The sequence below is a fragment of the Chiloscyllium punctatum genome, chromosome 1 (genome assembly GCF_047496795.1).
Source record: "Chiloscyllium punctatum isolate Juve2018m chromosome 1, sChiPun1.3, whole genome shotgun sequence".
Classification (NCBI taxonomy): Eukaryota; Metazoa; Chordata; class Chondrichthyes; order Orectolobiformes; family Hemiscylliidae; genus Chiloscyllium; species Chiloscyllium punctatum.
In genome coordinates, this window is record NC_092739.1 from 96068185 (window position 1) to 96086067 (window position 17883).

The window sequence follows — 17883 nt, forward strand, 5'->3', positions numbered from 1 at the left end:
AATCACAGTTATAAGTGAGATAGATCTTATCCAGTTTTCAGAAGGTGAACCACCACCTGTAGATATCTTTTCATTGAATTAAAATGATTTAATATCTAAGAAGGTTGTTGTAACTTTAGATTGTATTAAATCAGATTCTGCCTAATCATAATATTACTTTGTAGAATTTTAGATGGCTGCCTTCATCAGGTAATATTCATTTGCCTTTATTTAGGAAATAATGGTGGGTTCGGAGTATCAAGCTGAAATTCCGTCTAGCCTGTGTAGATATGAAGATGGTGATCGAGGTAAGGCACGTGTTTATGAATTAACTCTATCTTGAAATCAGTGCTACATATAAATACTTGAGTGCTCCATATGTGTTTTTTTTTATTTCAGTCACCATTGTTTCTCAATCTCACGGCTTTTTATTAGTGGTATGGGATGAAGTGAGTGCATTAAGTCAGTATCAACTTTGGGAAATCTAGATGTTCTAACTAGTGCCAGGTCCCATTTGTCGATTACTGATTTTGTTCATTGATCTACTTCAGTATTGGCCTCTCTTTGAATATTCTCATCCTTACGTTCATGTTATGTCCATGGCTTTATTTTCATGATATTTTCAATCTTCTCCAGATCCAAAATTCTCCTCTCAACTCTACATTCTTTCAATTCTGGCCCTTTCTCTGTTCCTCACTGCCTTCCCATTCCTGGGAGACATGCTTTGCAGCTGCAAAACAAAAACAAAAACGGAAGAACTGTGGATGCTTGAAATCAGAAACAAAAGCAGAAATTGTTTGGAAAACTCATTCAGTATACCAGCATCTGTGAAGAGAAAGCAGAGTTAATGTTTCCGATACAGTGACCCTTCTTCATGCTTTCCAGCTGTTCTAGTCGATACATTCTGCAATTACCCCCTGAACCCCTTTGAGCTGCCCTCTTAAGTCATGTGGCCAAGTTTGTGGTCACTTCACCTAATGTCTCATTTAGCTTGATGTTTATTTTTGTTGATTGTCCTATAATATGCCTTCATCCATTTTGCTGTATGAAAGATGTTATCAAAGTTGTTATATATTGAAGATAATCTTCCAGTTTCTGGCAGTAATTCCATAATGCCAACAATATTCTTGAAGTAATAATTTGATATCATGTGAACTTAGAACAAAATATAATTCCTACAGTGTAGAGGCAGGCTATTTGGCCCATCAAGTCTACACGGACCCTCTGAAGAGCATCCCACGCAGACTCACCCATCTTTGCTGTCCCACATAGCCCGCATATCCCTGAAAGCGATAGGCAATTTAGCATGGCCAATCCACCTAATATTTTTGGACTGAGAAAGGAAACTGGAGCACCTGGAGGAATCCCACACAGACATGTACAACCTCCAGACTAACAGTTGCCCAAGGCTGGAATTGAACTCAGGTCCCTGGCGCTGTGCAGCAGCAGTGTTATCTGCTGAATCACTCTGTTACCCTTCTGACTGAGAATGAAAGATTTTAGTACTGTTTCTGTTTCATGAGGAAGAATCCTTGTTAATTCCTAGTTAAAAATATCTCCATGAAGTATCATCAAAAATCATAAATTTATTTCTCCGGGCTTGCGAAATTCTGAAACCTCTGTTGTAGAATCATACAGCACGGAAACAGACCCTTTGGACCAACTTGTTCACACTGACCCTAGACATCCCACTCTGACCTAAAACCTTTCTATTCTTAGGTCAATCCAAGGTTTGCATAAAGATCTGTAGCTCAGCCACCAGTTGTAGTTGTGGGTATATTCGCCGAGCTGGCAAGTTGATTTGCAGGCATTTCGTCCCCGGTGTAGGTGACATCTACAGTGCTTTGGAGACTTCTGTGAAGCACTGCTGTGCCTTCTGGAATGTAGTTTCTGCTGCTTCTCGTTGCTGGTTCTGGTTATTTGTTATAGTAGCTGGTCTAGGTCTGTGTGCTTGTTGATGGTGTATGTGAGTGAGTGAGTGCTGTGCTTCTAGAAATTCTCTGGCTACCTTCTGTTTGGCGAATACTCTGCAGAGATGTTCTACCTTTCCTTTCGTAAGTTGAGGAGTGTTGGTGTGTTGTAGTCCTTTTTGAACAGGGTCCTAATGCTGCAGCTTTAGTGTGTATGTTTGGGTAGTTGCGATTGTAGTTCAGGACCTGGTCGGTGTGTGTGGCCTTCCTCTGCACTTTAGTGGTGCATTCACCACTCTGTGTTCTTTCAACCATCATGTCTGGGAATGGGAGTTAATTGTTGGTTTCCTCCTCTCTTGTAAATCTGAACGTGTGAGCATGGTGTTGATAATCTGGTGTGTGTTCTCAACTTCTGTTCTCTTAAAGAGAACCGAAGTGTCATCCACCAGAGTTTGGGTTGGATTTTTGGGGGTGCTATTTGTTTCAGTTTTGCATCACTGCTTCTGCTGTCAACCCAGAGATGGGTGAGCCCGTAGGTATATTACTGTTGAATGTAAAGTGTGTCGTCAAACACAGGTCTCGGATTTAGAATATGCAGTCCTAATTGATAGGTTTCCTGTAGTGTTGTCTGTTCTGCCTGTCCAGGAGGTTGGCTGTTGTCTCTCTGGCTAGAGTTTTGTCAATTGAAGTGAACAGTGCTGCTATAACAGATGAAATTGTTGTTTCATCCTTGTCTATGTCCATGGAGTTTTTCGATCAACTGATTGGATGTTTTAGTTTTTGTTTCTGTTCAAGTTTATGCACTGGAGTTCCAGGGAGTGCCACAGTGGGTCTACGTGATGTCTGGTTTGTGTACTTGGGGGTAATCAGTATAATCTTGGGGTGTTGTTGCTTTCTGCTTTCATTCCTTTGTAGGTGAATCCTGGTTATTAGTCCATTTTTTTGGAGGTTCCATAGTGTGCTGTTTATTTCTAAATTAGAGTAGTGCTGGAAGAGCACAGCAGTTCAGGCAGCATCCGAGGAACAGTAAAATCAACCTTTCGGGCAAAAGCCCTTCATCAGGAATACAGGCAGAGAGCCTGAAGTGGGGGGAGAGATAAGTGAGAGGAGGGTGGGGGTGGGGAGAAAGTAGCATAGAGTACAATAGATGAGTGGGGGCGGGGGGAGGGTGGAGTGGATAGGTGGAAAAGAAGATAGGCAGGTAGGACAAGTCATGGGGACAATGCTGAGCTGGAAGTTTGGAACGAGGGAGAGGTGGGGGAAGGGGAAATGAGGAAACTGTTGAAGTCCACATTGATGCCCTGAGGTTGAAATGATCAGAGGCGGAAGAGGAGGCGTTCTTCCTCCAGACATCTGGTAGTGAGGAAGTGGCGGTGAAGGAAGCCCAGGACCTGCATGTCCTCGGCAGAGTGGGCGGGGGAGTTGAAATGATGGGCCACAGGGTGTTGTGGTTGATTGGTGCGGGTGTCCCGGAGATGTTCCCTAAAGTGCTCTGCTAAGAGGCGTCCAGTGTCCCCAATGTAACAGATGCAATAATTGATATTGGTGGTTGTGCAGGTAAAACTTTGGATGTGGAAGGTTCCTTTCGAGCCTTGGGTGGAGGTGAGGGAGGAGGTGTGGGCGCAGGTTTTGCAATTCCTGTGGTGGCAGGGGAAGGTGCCAGGATGGGAGGGTGGGTTGTAGGGGGGTGTTGACCTGACCAGGTAGTCACGGAGGGAATGGTATTTTGCAGAAGGTGGAAAGGGGTGGGGAGGGAAATATATCCCTGGTGGTGGGGGTCTTTTTGGAGGTGGTGGAAATGTCGGTGAATGATTTGGTTTCTATGAAGGTTGGTCAGTTGGAAGGTGAGCACCTGGGGCGTTCTGTCCTTGTTACGGTTGGAGGGGTGGGGTCTGAGGGCAGAGGTGCGGGATGTGGACGAGATGCATTGGAGGGCATTTTTAACCACATGGGAAGGGAAATTGCAGTCTCTAAAGAAGGAGGCCATCTGGTGTGTTCTATGGTGGAACTGGTCCTCCTGGGAGCAGATACGGCGGAGGCAGAGGAATTGGGAATACGGGATGGCATTTTTGCAGGAGGTAGGGTGGGAAGAGGTGTAATCCAGGTAGCTGTGGGAGTTGGTGGGTTTGTAAAAAAAAAAATGTCAGTGTCAAGTCGGTCGTCATTAATGGAGATGGAGAGGTCCAGGAAGGGGAGGGAGGTGTCAGAGATGGTCCAGGTAAATTTAAGGTCAGGGTGGAATGTGTTGGTGAAGTTGATGAATTGCTCAACCACCTCGTGGGAGCACGAGGTGGCGGCAATGCAATCATCAGTGTAGTGGAGAAAGAGGTGGGGAGTGGTGCCCACTGTTGGACTGTTCTACGTAGCCAACAAAGAGACAGGCATAGTTGGGGCCCAAAAGGGTGCCCATGGCTACCTCTTTGATCTGGAGGATTCAAAGGAGAAATTGTTCAGGGTGAGGACCAGTTCGGCCAGATGAATGAGTGTGTCGGTGGAAGGGTACTGTTGGGGATGTCGGGAGAGGAAGAAACAGAGGGCTTGGAGGCCCTGGTCATGGCGGATGGAGGTGGAGAGGGATTGGGTATCCATGGTGAAGATGAGGTGTTGGGGGCCGGGAAAACGGAAGTCTTGGAGGAGGTGGAAGGCATGGGTGGTGTCTCGAACGTGGGTGGTGCGGAAGACCGTTCCCTCTGTGACTACCAGGTCAGGTCCATGTCGCCCTACAAACCGCCCTCCCATCCTGGCACCTTCCCCTGCCACCGCAGGAATTGCAAAACTTGCGCCCACACCTTCTCCCTCACCTCCATCCAAGGCCCTAAAAGAGCCTTCCACATCCATCAAAGTTTTACCTGCACATCCACCAATATCATTTATTGTATCCGTTGCTCTTGATGTGGTCTCCTCTACATTGGGGAGACTGGACGTCTCCTAGCAGAGCGCTTTAGGGAACATCTCCAAGACACCCGCACCAATCAACCACACCGCACTGTGGCCCAACATTTCAACTCCCTCCTCCCACTCTGCCGAGGTCCTGGGCCTCCTTCACTGCCGTTTCCTCACCACCAGACGCCTGGAGGAAGAACGCTTCATCTTTTGCCTCGGAACATTTCAACCCCAGGGCATCAATGTGGACTTCAACGGTTTCCTCATTTCCCTTTTCCCCCACCTCACCCCAGTTTCAAACTTCCAGCTCAACACTGTCCCCATGACTTGTCCTACCTGCCTATCTTCTTTTCCACCTATCAACTCCCCCCTTTCCCCCCCCCCCCCCCCCCCCCCCAAACTATCACTTTCAACCCCTCCCCCACTCACCTATTGTACTCTATGCTACTTTCTCCCCACCCCCACCCTCCTCTCACTTCTCTCTTCCCCCCTTCAGGCTCTCTGCTTGTATTCCTGATGAAGGGCTTTTGCCCGAAACATCGATTTTACTGCTCCTCGGGTGCTGCCTGAACTGCTGTGCTTTTCCAGCACCACTCGAATCTAGACTCTCGTTTCCAGCATCTGCAGTCATTGTTTTTACCCATGTGCTGTTTATTCTATTGGGTTAGCTGTGGAGTGGGGTCACAGTCTCTCTGTAGGTAAGTGTCAGTATCTGCAAGTAGTTACTCTGTTTTCTGAATATACTCAGTCTTGTCCATGATAACCATCATTTATGATGGTTGAAAGAACACAGAGTGGTGAATGTACCACCAAAGTGTACAGGAAAGCCCCACACACATTACGACCAGGTCCTGAACTACAACAGCAGTCACCTCAACACACAAGTGAAGCTGCATTAGGCCCCTGTTCAAAAGGGCTACAATGCGTTGCAGCACTCAACTTATGAATGAACACCTTGACAGAGTATTTGCCAAGAACGGATGTCCCCACAACTTCATCTGCAGATGCCTAACAGACAAAGAACACGGCAAGGACATACCACAACCTAACTCACTAGCCACGCTACCTTACATAAAAAATGTCTCAGAACTGAGCCAGACTTCTCTGACCCCTGGGATTCATCACAGCCACAGTTAGACAACAACTTGCTGGAACAAAAGTCCATATCCCCATCATGTGCAAGACAAACTTAATTTACAAGATTCCATGCAAGGATTGAACAAAACACTAAATAGAATAAGCTCGCAGACAACTAGCAATCGCATCTACGAACACTAACTAGTGCCTAAACACCACAACCACCTGTCCCTAGTAGCCCCACACACACATGGCAAGGACCACAAATTTGACTGGGACAACACAACAGTCATAGGAAAAGCCAAACAGAGGGCAGCCAGAGAATTTCTAGAAGCATGGAACTCACACACACAATCAATCAACAAACACGATCAACCTCTTTGCAATGTGTCAGCCACTACAGCGAGCAACTGGAAGCAGCAGGAACAAAACTAAATAAATTCCAGAAGAGAGAGTACAGCAGCGCTTCACAGGAGGCTCCAAAGCACTGAAGATGTCACCTAGACAGGGGACGAAACATCTGCAACTTCTCAGCTCAGCAAACATATCCACAACCAAGATGTATCCATCCAGATGCCTTTTAAATTGTACCTGCCTCCACCAATACTACTTAAAGCTAGTTCTATATGCCCATTACCCTCTGTGTGAAAATGTTACCCCTCAGGTCCTTTTTAAATATTTCCCCTCTCACCATAAACCTACGTTATCTAGTTTTGGAGTCCCCCACCCTAAGAAAGAAAACCTTAGCTATTCACTCTATCCATGCCCCACATGATTTTATAAACCTCTCTCAGGTCACCCCTAAGCCTCTGACATTCCAGGGAAGAGAAGTCCCAGCCTATTCTCCCTGTAACTCAAACCCTCCAGTCCCTGCAAAATCCTTGTGAATCTTTTCTGTACCCTTTCCAGTTTCGCAACATCCTTCTTATCGAAGGTGACGAGAATTAGATTAGATTAGATTAGATTAGATTACTTACAGTGTGGAAACAGGCCCTTCGGCCCAACAAGTCCACACCGCCCCGCCGAAGCGTAACCCACCCATACCCCTACATCTACATCTACCCCTTACCTAACATTCCGGGCAATTTAGCATGGCCAGTTCACCTGACCTGCACATTTTTGGACTGTGGACCTTTTAGCTTTTCTAGCACTAGCACTATCTCTTTTGTAATGACAACCATACTCACCAATGTCATGTACAGCTGGAACATGACATTCCAGCTACAATACTCAACGCACTGACCAATGAAGGCAAGCATACCAAACATTGCCACCTTCACCCTGTCTGCTTGCAACTCTGCTTTCAGGGAACTACACACCTGCACCTCCATATCATGTTTGGCAACACTCCCGAGGCTGTACCATTAACGGTGCAAGTCCTTTTTTCTTAGCAAAATGCAACACCTCACACTTATTAAATTCGATACTATCTGCCACTTCTCGGCCTGTTGGCCCATTTGATCATGGACTGGTTGTATTCTGAGATAACTTCCTTCACTGTCTACTACACCACCTATCAACTTACCAACCATACCTCCTATATTCACATTCAAATTATTTACGTAAATGACAAAAAGCAGTGGATCCAGAACAGAGTTTCTGTAGATGTTCAGGTGATCTCTGACCAGAAAGTGAATTGAGTGTCTGTCTTTCTCATGACTGACCATAAAAAATCAAAATTCTAAAATAAACCAGATAAAATACTGTAAGGTAAATTTATAGAAGCTAGGTACTGGAGAAATACTTGCATTCAAGCTCTTACTGACAGGTTCACACTTGTGTTCAATGTCTTTTGTATTTTTAATTTCATGGATTGAAAATACTCATTACACGAAAGCTTATTAGTAAGTTTGTTTCTTTATTTTATTTCTAGTCTATGAAAATGAGGACCAATTACTTTGGACTCCCTATTTGCTTCCTGAAAGTACGGTAAAGGAGTTCTTGCATGAAGCAGCTAAGAGATCTGCAGATGAGAAGGGCATTGGTGGTATACCTGAAGGGACACATGTAAGGGACAATGAACAGGTGAATATATACTTGATTACAGATCTGATATATGACTGACCTGAATAAAGTCCATGAGAAACTGTGGTAGTTTATTTTCCATTATAGATTTTGTCTCAATTTGGAGGCTTGCCACTTTTGTTTCTGACTATAAGGCAAGATAGAAAAGAGAAAGGAATAGGAACTGTTGGATGGTTGTCAAAAGTAATGATCAGAGATACTGTTATAACACAAAGAAGGCAGCATGTCCTCAACAGTAAAGAGGAAAATATAGTAGAATTAAAAAAAGGGGATCTATTACACTTTAGGTTATATAGTGTTGTCCACCAAATAATGGAAAATGATAGAGGAGTGTCAGAAGATAAAAAATCTACAAAGTGTAATAATGAGATGCATTATTATCTTAATAATATAGATTCAGAAAATAACAGTGAATCTCACAGAGCAGGAGAAATTTATGAAATGTACAGAAGAGATAATTCTTGATTATGTTTCCAGCCCAATGAGGAAGAAGATAGCTGAATCTTTTCTAACCTTTCGTTAAAGGGCAATTAACAGTTCAACACTAAAATGCCCAGCTGGAGGAAAGCTCGTTTCAGTGAGAACAAAGATAACTCAGTAAATGTGCAATTATAAATTTAATGTAGGGAAGTGTATCAACTATTGCATTTTGATAAGAAAACTCAATAAAAGACATTTATTGGGATGCAGGAATAGAGAAATCAGTCTCCCTATATTATTTCAAGGAGAGGTGATGGCACTGTAGTATTGTGGCAAATCTAGTAATCCAGCGACCCTGGTAATATTCCGGGGACCTGGGTTTCCAGACCCATAGCAAGTTGGTTGACTCTTAACTGTCTTGTCTTGTGAATTGGTCCAGCAAGAAATTCAATAGTATCGACCATTAGGAAGCTTTTAAAAAAAGAAAGAGACCAGCTGGGCAAGGATGAAGGTATCAGAAACAACAATGACAAATGTAGCTCTGTCAGTCCTGCACATTCCTCCTTACCAGTGAGTGACAAAGATATTTGACCTCATCCTCACCATACTGTCTGTTGCAGGTGCCTCTTTGCATTGATTGTATCAGTAAGAGTGACCACTGAACAATTTTTGTGGCGACTAAGTCCTATCTTCACATTGAGGTTACCCTTAATAGTGTTGTATTGCATTATCACTGTGAAATGGGATAGGCTTCAAACAAATCTAGCAACTCCTCAACACAAGGCATCCGTGAAGTAGTGTGTGCAGAATTGTATTCCCAGTACAATCTGCAACCTTGTGCCCTCTCAGTCTCTCCAACACTGCACAGTGATATATGCCATTATATGCCATTCTTTCAGTGCTTCTGGGTCAGCATCAAAGTCCTGGAACTTTGTCTCTAACTGTTTTGTGGATCTACGTACTCTAAATTGACTGCAGCGGTCAAAAAAATTCAGTTCACCCTTGGCACTTGGGCAACAAGAGATGGCCAGTAAATGCCAGCCCAATCAACAATGCTGACCTCATGACTGAATTTTTTGCTTAAACTGTAATTTTTTTGTACATAGACCTTTTGGAGGTGGGGGGATGAATTGAGAAGGTTGTTTTCTTAAAATCAAGGGATCCTTAGGTTTTAAAATCAATACATGCAGCTTTTTGGATTTGTTAAAATACTAAAATCTAACCAAAAGCCAATGCTGCTCATAGCTAATTTTTGTGGGGTTGGTATGGAAGAGGGATTTGTAATGAGAACTATCATTCCATTTTTAGGAGGCAACTTGTCATTTAAAGCCTTTTATGAAGGTTGCATGTTTCTATTATTAGCTTGTCATCTGGGCTTCCCCAACTTCTGGAAGCCTGGCAAATAAAAGCTGCTCTCAGCAACGGGATCCATATAATAAAAACCTTTCTATGGTACCTGAGTCAAGAAGGTCAGAAACTTTGTTTTTGAATTGTATCGGTAGACCCTGGTGCAAATTATCTTGAGCTTCACACAAGGTAACAGAGCGTATTTTTCCATTTGGTATTGTTTGTAGTGAGGAATTTTGTTGGTAACCCTTAAAACACTTTCTGTTTATTAATTTATTCACAATTCAATGCAGTCCAAAATATGTGACACAAACTATTTTTGTTAAAAAATTAGTATTCAATGAATAGGCAGTCATCACTGATATTATTGGAGGAGATTTGTGAAAAATAGAGAATATTATAAAACAAAATAGTGAGTGTTATTTACATGTAAACAGTGAACCAGAGAATATTAACCATCTGAGGAAGTTTTCAACATCAGCCAATAAACGCAACTGCTTTGAGGAATATCCCAAGTCGGTTTTATTTTAGAATTGTTCAATATTAGAAGAAAAGTAGTTGTTTCTAAAATGGTAATCTTTTGCTTCTGGTGCATTTCTAAGAGGTAATCACCTTCCGTTGTTAAGTTAGACCATAAGACATAGGAGTGGAAGCAAGGCCATTTGGCCTATCGAGTCCACTCCGCTATTTAATCATGGCTGATGGTTGTTTCAATTCCACTTACCAGCACTTTCCCCATAGGCCTTAATTCCTTGCGAGATCAAGAATTTATCAATCTCTGCCTTGAAGACACCCAATGTCCCAGCCTCCACTGCGCTCCTTGGCAATGAATTCCACAGGCCTGCCACTGTCTGGCTGAAGAAATGTCTCCTCATTTCTGTTCTAAATTGACCCCCCACTAATTTTAAGGCTATGCTCACAGGTCCTCATCTCCCAGTTGGAATGGAAACAACTTCCCAACGTCCACCCTTTCTAAGCTATGCATTATCTTGAGAGTTGCTGTTTGATCTCCCCTCAACCTTCTAAACTCTAATGAATAAAATCCCAGGATCCTCAGCCGATCATCATATGTTAGGCCTACTGTTCCAGGGATCATCTGTGTGAATCTCTGCTGGACGTGCTGCAGTGCCAGTATATCCTTCCTGAGGTGTGGGGCCCAAAATTGGACAGTATTCTAAATGGGGCCTAACTCGAGCTTTATAAAGCTTTATAGAGCTTACAGGATGGCTTTTTAGAACAGCTTGTCATGGAGCCCACAAGGGAGCAGGCTATTCTGGACGTAGTGCTTTGCAATGAACCAGACTTTATAAAAGATCTTAAAGTAAGGGAACCCTTAGGAAGCAGTGATCATAATATGGTAGAGTTCAGTCTGGAGTTTGAAAGAGAGAAGGCAAAATCGGATGTAATGGTGTTACAGTTGAATAAAGGTAATTATGAGGGCATGAGAGAGGAACTGACAAAAATAGACTGGAAGCAGAGGCTAGCGGGGAAGACAGTAGAGCAGAAATGGCAGGAGTTTGTGGATATAATTGAGGACACTGTACAGAGGTTCATCCCCAAGCAAAGAAAGATTATCCGGGGAGGGATTAGACAGCCATGGCTGACAAAGGAAGTCAGGAAATGTATTAAAGAAAAAGAGAGATCCTATAAAGTGGCCAAGAGCAGTGGGAAATTAGAAGATTGGGGAGGATAACAAAGAGAGTAATAAGACAGGAGAGGATCAAATATGAAGGTAGGCTAGCCAGTAATATTAGAAATGATAGTAAAAGTTTCTTTCAATACATAAGAAACAAATGACAGGTAGAAGTAGACATTGGGCCACTTCAAACTGATGCTGGAAGCCTAGTGATGGGAGATCAGGAAATAGCAGGAGAACTTAACAAGTACTTTGCGTCAGTTTTCACAGTGGAAGACATGAGTAATATCCCAACAATTAAAGGGAGTCGGGGGCTGAGTTGAGTATGGTTGTCATTACAAAAGAGATAGTGCTAGAAAAGCTAAAAGGTCTTAAAATTGATAAATCTCCTGGCCCCGATGGGATACATCCTAGAGTTCTGAGAGAGGTGGCTGAGGAAATAGCGGAGGCGTTGGTTGAGATCTTTCAAGAGTCACTGGAGTCAGGGAAAGTCCCAGATGATTGGAAGATCGCTGTTGTAACCCCCTTGTTCAAGAAAGGATCAAGACAAAAGATGGAAAATTATAGGCCAATTAGCCTAACCTCGGTTGTTGGTAAAATTCTAGAATCCATCATTAAGGATGAGGTTTCTAAATTCTTAGAAGAGCAGAGTCTGATTAGAACAACTCAACATGGATTTAGTAAGGGGAGGTGATGCCTGACAAACCAGTTGTAATTCTTTGAAGAGGTGACAAGTAGGTTAGACTAGGGAAACCCCCTGGATGTGGTCTATCTAGACTTCCAAAAGGCCTTTGATAAGGTGCCACACGGGAGGCTGCTGAGCAAGGTGAGGGCCCATGGTGTTCGAGGTGAGCTACTGGGATGGATTGAGGATTGGCTGTCTGACAGAAGGCAGAGAGTTGGGATAAAAGGTTCTTTTTCGGAATGGCAGACGGTGACAAGCGGTGTCCCGCAGGGTTCGGTGTTGGGGCCACAGCTGTTCGCATTATATATTAATGATCTGGATGAAGGGACTGGGGGCATTCTAGCGAAGTTTGCAGATGATACGAAGTTAGGTGGACAGGCAGGTAGTACTGAGGAAGTGGGGAGGCTGCAGAAGGATCTAGACAGTTTGGGAGAGTGGTCCAGGAAATGGCTGATGGAATTCAACATGAACAAATGCGAGGTTTTGCACTTTGGTAAAAAGAATAAAAGCATGGACTACTTTCTAAACGGTGAGAAAATTCGTAAAGCCAAAGTACAAAGGGATCTGGGAGTGCTAGTCGAGGATTCTCTCAAGGTAAACATGCAGGTTGAGTCAGTGATTAAGAAAGCGAATGCAGTGTTGTCATTTATCTCAAGAGGGTTGGAATATAAAAGCACCGTTGTGCTACTGAGACTTTATAAAGCTCTGGTTAGGCCCCATTTGGAGTACTGTGTCCAGTTTTGGTCCCCACACCTCAGGAAGGACATACTGGCACTGGAGCATGTCCAGCGGGGATTCACACGGATGATCTCTGGAATGGTTGGTCTAACATATGAGGAACGGCTGAGGATCCTGGAATTGTATTCATTGGAGCTTAGAAGATTAAGGGGAGACTTAATAGAGATGTACAAGATAATACATGGCTTGGAAAGGGTGGACGCTAGGAAATTGTTTCCGTTAGGTGAGGAGACTAGGACCCGTGGACACAGCCTTAGAATTAGAGGGGGTCAATACAGAACAGAAATGCGGAGACATTTCTTCAGCCAGAGAGTGGTGGGCCTGTGGAATTCATTGCCGCAGAGTACAGTGGAGGCTGGGACGCTAAATGTCCTCAAGGCAGAGATTGATAGATTCTTGTCGTCTCAAGGAATTAAGGGCTACGGGGAGAATGCGGGTAAGTGGAGTTGAAATGCCCATCAGCCTTGATTGAATGGCGGAGTGGACTCGATGGGCCGAATGCCCTTACTTCCACTCCTATGTCTTATGGTTTTATCAAGTCTCAGTAGCACATCGCTGCTTTTATATTCCAACCCTCTTGAGATAAATGACAACATAACATTTGCTTTCTTAATCACTGACTCAACCTGCAAATCAACCCTCAAATCGACCTTTAGAGAATCCTGCACTAGCACTCCCAGATCCTTTTGTACTTGGACTTTATGAATTCTCTCTCCATTTAAAAAATAATTCATGCCTGTATTCATTTTACCAAAGTGCAAGACATCACACTTGCTCACGATGAATTTCATCAACCATTTCCTGGATCACTCTTCGAAACTCTAAATTTTTCTGCAGCTTCCCCACCACCTCAGTACTACCTGCCTGTCCGCCTAACTTTGTATCATCTACAGACTTCGCCAGAATGCCCCTGTCCCTTAATCCAGGTCATTACTATATAAAGTGAACCGCTGCGGCCCAACACTGAACACTGTGAGACCCCATTTGTCACCAGATACCATTCCAAAAAAGAACCTTTTATCCCAACTCTCTGCCTTCCGTAAGACAGCCAATCCCAAACCCATTCCAGCAGCTCACCTCGAGCACCTTCCTGAGCAGCTTCTTGTGAGGCATCTTATCGAAGGCCTTTTGAAAGTCCAGATAGATGACATCCGCTGGGTTTCCCTGGTCTAACCTACTTGTTACCTCTTCAAAGAATTCTATCAGGTTTGTCAGGCACGACCTCCCCTTACTAAATCCATGCCGACTTGTTCTAATCCGACCCTGCACTTCCAAGAATTTAGAAATCTCGTCCTTAATGGTGAATTCTACCTGCAGCCGAGGTTAGCCTAATCGGCCTATAATTTTCCATCTTTTGTCTTAATCCTTTCTTGAACAAGAGGGTTACAACAGCGATTTTCTAATCATCTGGGACTTTCCCTGACTCCAGTAATTTTTGATAGATCACAGTCAGCACCTTTGCTATTTCCTCAGCCACCCCTCTCAGATCTCTAGGGTATAGCCCCATTGGGGTCAGGAGATCTATCTATTTTTAGAGCTGTAAGCATTTCTAGCAGTTTCTCTTTTGTAATGGCTACCATACTCAACTCTGCCCCCTGACTCTCCTTAATTGTTGGGATGTTACTCATGTCTTCCAATGTGAAGACTGACACAAAGTGTTTGTTAAGTTCTTCAGCTGTTTCCTTATCTCCCAGCACTAGCCTTCCAGCATCAATTTGGAGCAGCCCAATTTCTACTTTTGCCTCTCCTTTGTTTCTTACGTATTGAAAGAAACTTGTACTGTCATTTCTAATATTACTGGCTAGCTTACCTGCGTATTTGATCCTCTATTTACTTATTTCTCTCTTTGTTATCCTCTGTTTGTGTAGTCTCCACAATCTTCTGATTTCCCAGCGCTCTTGGCCACTTTATAGGCTCTCTCTTTTTCTTTGATACATTTCCTGACTTCCTTTGTCAGCCATGGCTGTCTTAAGCCCTCCCCAGATAGTCTTTCTTTTCTTTGGGTTGAACCTGTGTACTGTGTCCTCAATTACACCCAGAAACTTCTGCCAATGTTGCTCTAGGTTAATAGTAAGTTGTTCTGTATGTGGATTTAATACTTTTATTTTAACTCTTTCCAGGCACTGTATGAACTTCTAAAATGTAACTATGTTGTTAAGGAGGCACTTGGAAGTTACCACTCAAATATAAAGGCAACACGAGGTAAGGGCCCAAAAGTAACAGCAGTTTTGGGAGTTCATACCTATATATGAAATCCATAAGCAGTTGTCACTAATTCTGTGTTCTTCTGTAGGATGCATTTTCACATTCTGAGTTCAATTCCTAAACAATTGGAATTAGTAAAAATTCCTCTTTGCTGTATAAAAATTCCAATTTTAAAAAATTGTCAAGGTCCACCTTGTTGAATGAGATCTGACTTGGTTTATAGTAACTGATAATTCTTTAATTGTGCCTAAACTTCTTGAAAAGCGAAGCTATTGTAATTTTTTTAACAAATGGGCACATTTTAAAAATTAATATTTTAGTTTCATAATCAAGTAATCTTCAGTGCGTGAAACTTTGAAGTTAAACTATTTAATTAATTGTATTATTTTCCTGGCTTTGTTGTCAGTGAAAATACTTCGATGCAATTGGCTGCTTATTCTGAGTTTATATCCCTGTTGCTGGACCCTTGGAAAAATTCTTGCCACGGCACTATATTAAGCTATGATCCACACGGGAATATAAATGCCACAAAGGTTGCTGTAACTTTGCGCACAGCTCTCTTGAAAACCAGCTATAAATGCTAAATTGTTGAATTGTAGAAGTTGAACACAAAATCCAGCCCAATAATCTGCTTGGAACTTAAAAATGTAGCACTTGTGGCATGTTGTATTCCGTGATCCTAATTCCAGTTTACATAATCCGTAGATGAACAGTCTGCTTGGACAGAAGAAGAGTGCAGAAACTTTGAACTTGCACTTCGACTCTACGGTAAAGATTTTCACCAAATACAGGCAAATAAGGTAAGATAGATTTGTGGGTACATTAGAGCTTAAATTGTGTTTAGGATTATTTAATTAGATCTGCCAGTTACAATACTGGCATTGACCTGGCAGTGTAGAAAATTGTCTAAGTATATCCTGTTCACAAGAAGTAAGACCAATCAATCTACCCAGTTATTGCTCATAAGTCCATTCTGACTTATCAGCAAGTAGTGAAAGGGTCACCAATAGCATGACCAAGTAATACATAATTCAACAATAACTTGCTCATCAAGGCTCAGTTTGACTTCTACTAGACCCACTCAGCCCCGGCTTCATTACATTCTTGGTCCAAACATGGATAAAAAAGTTGAACTGAAGAAGGGAAGTGAGGGTGAACTGACCTTAGTGAACAAGGTAGTATTTGACTGAGTATGACATCAAGATGCCTTATGAAAGCTGTAATCAGTGGGAATTTGGAAAATCTTTCTGATTGGAATTGTACCTGACACAAAGGAAAATGGTTGTGTTAATTATAAGTCAGTTTTCTTTGCTGCAGGAGATCTCTGCAAGACTTCCTCAGGGTATGGAGGAGAGGAGTCTGAAAGATTTGATTGGGGTATTCATAATATTGTGGGGGAGCCTGTATGTTCTTCAACATTACCCAGGGCCACCATTAACTGTATAAGTCTTGTCCTTGTTTGTTTTATCAAAATAAGTCTCGCATTTATCCACATTAAACTCCATTTGTCACTCTTCAGTCCATTGACCCAATTCTTCTCTGTCCACTATTCCACCAATTTTGGTGTCATCTGCAAACTTACTAACCACGCCTCCTGTATCCTCATCCAAGTCGTTCATATGAATGACGAACAAAAGTGGACCCAGTACTGATCCCTGTAAAACACCACTGGTCACAAGCCTCCAGTCCGAAAAACAACCTCCGTCACCATCCCATGTGATCTAACTTTATTGTTAAAGGCTTTACTAAAGTCTGTGTATATAATGTTTACCGCTCTGCCCTCATCCATCTTTTTGGTTACTTCCTTACTAGATTCAATCTAGTTTGTGAGACGTGATATTCCTTGCACTCTGTTCAGGACAGTCAGCAAACTCTTCAATCTGCAAAGGCCCTTGGCTTGTGGAGGGGAAAATAATCCATAGACAGCTGTGAAGTGAACTCTTGTTTGCTGATGACTCTGCTTTTATATCGCACATGCTGAAAGACATCCGGTTGCTTGTTGATTTCTTTGTCCAAGCCTCCATATACATCAGCCATACAATTGTGTCTGAAAAAAAGTCAATTTTACCAACATTCTGCTGGCTTAAAATGCCAAGATAACATTTTATAAGTGACAATCGATACACCTCCAGTCACTTCCAAGGTTCTACTATCTTGGCAATATCCTCTGCTACAATAGCCTATTGGATGATGAAGTCTCCCATTCTTGGGTGAAACTCAGCTGAACATTTAGCAGACTTCCCCACAGGCTTTGGAAAGAGCAGGGAGTTTGTTTCAAATGATGACCCCTTGTGACTTGTCTGATTGAGAAATGGGCAATCTTGCAGTGTCCCATGATATAACCAGAATTGTTTCACCGTTGCTGCTTAAGATCTATGTGCAGTATGAAGGGGAAGGAGAAGGACACAATCCCTAATGCCCAAGTTCTTGTGTTGCATACCTGGTGTCTAATTCATGTTTACTTCAGCTCAGATTCATTTGGTTGACTGTGTTATTCACACAGAAAATGTTGCCTGTGACAAAAGTGGTGTTCTACAGCAAGCTGAGCAGAGGTATTCTCATCATTGGATATCCCCAAACTGTTAGAAAAATGATCTGAAACCCAATCTCAGGGCCTGTAAGTTGGACTCCTATGTTTTGCCAATGAAGAAATGTGGAGAAATCCAAAAGGCAAAGTCTCTTTTCATGAGAGTCATAGTCATAGAGATGTACAGCACAGAAACAGACCCTTTGGTCCAACTCGTCCATGCTGACCAGATAACCCATCCCAATCTCGTCCCACCTGTCAGCACCTGGCCCATTTCCCTCCAAACCCTTCCTATTCATATACCTATCCAGATGCCTTTTAAATGTTGCAATTGTACCAGCCTCTACTACTTCCTCTTGCAGCACATTCCATACCCACCGCCCTCTGAGTGAAAAGCTTGCCCCTTAGGTTCCTTTTATATCTTTCCCTTCTCATCCTAAACCTATGCCCT

General features: G+C 42.9%; 1 protein-coding gene across 3 annotated transcripts in view; it reads left to right on the plus strand.

The window, feature by feature from the left end:
• LOC140477410 (mesoderm induction early response protein 3-like) overlaps positions 1–17883 on the plus strand; it is an 83777-nt gene that overhangs the window by 48510 nt on the left and 17384 nt on the right. For all 3 annotated transcript variants that reach the window (XM_072571272.1, XM_072571261.1, XM_072571251.1), the window contains 4 exons: positions 215–287; positions 7723–7874; positions 14821–14902; positions 15611–15705. In XM_072571272.1, coding sequence (XP_072427373.1) covers positions 215–287; positions 7723–7874; positions 14821–14902; positions 15611–15705 — 402 coding nt within the window. The remainder of the gene's footprint in view (positions 1–214; positions 288–7722; positions 7875–14820; positions 14903–15610; positions 15706–17883) is intronic.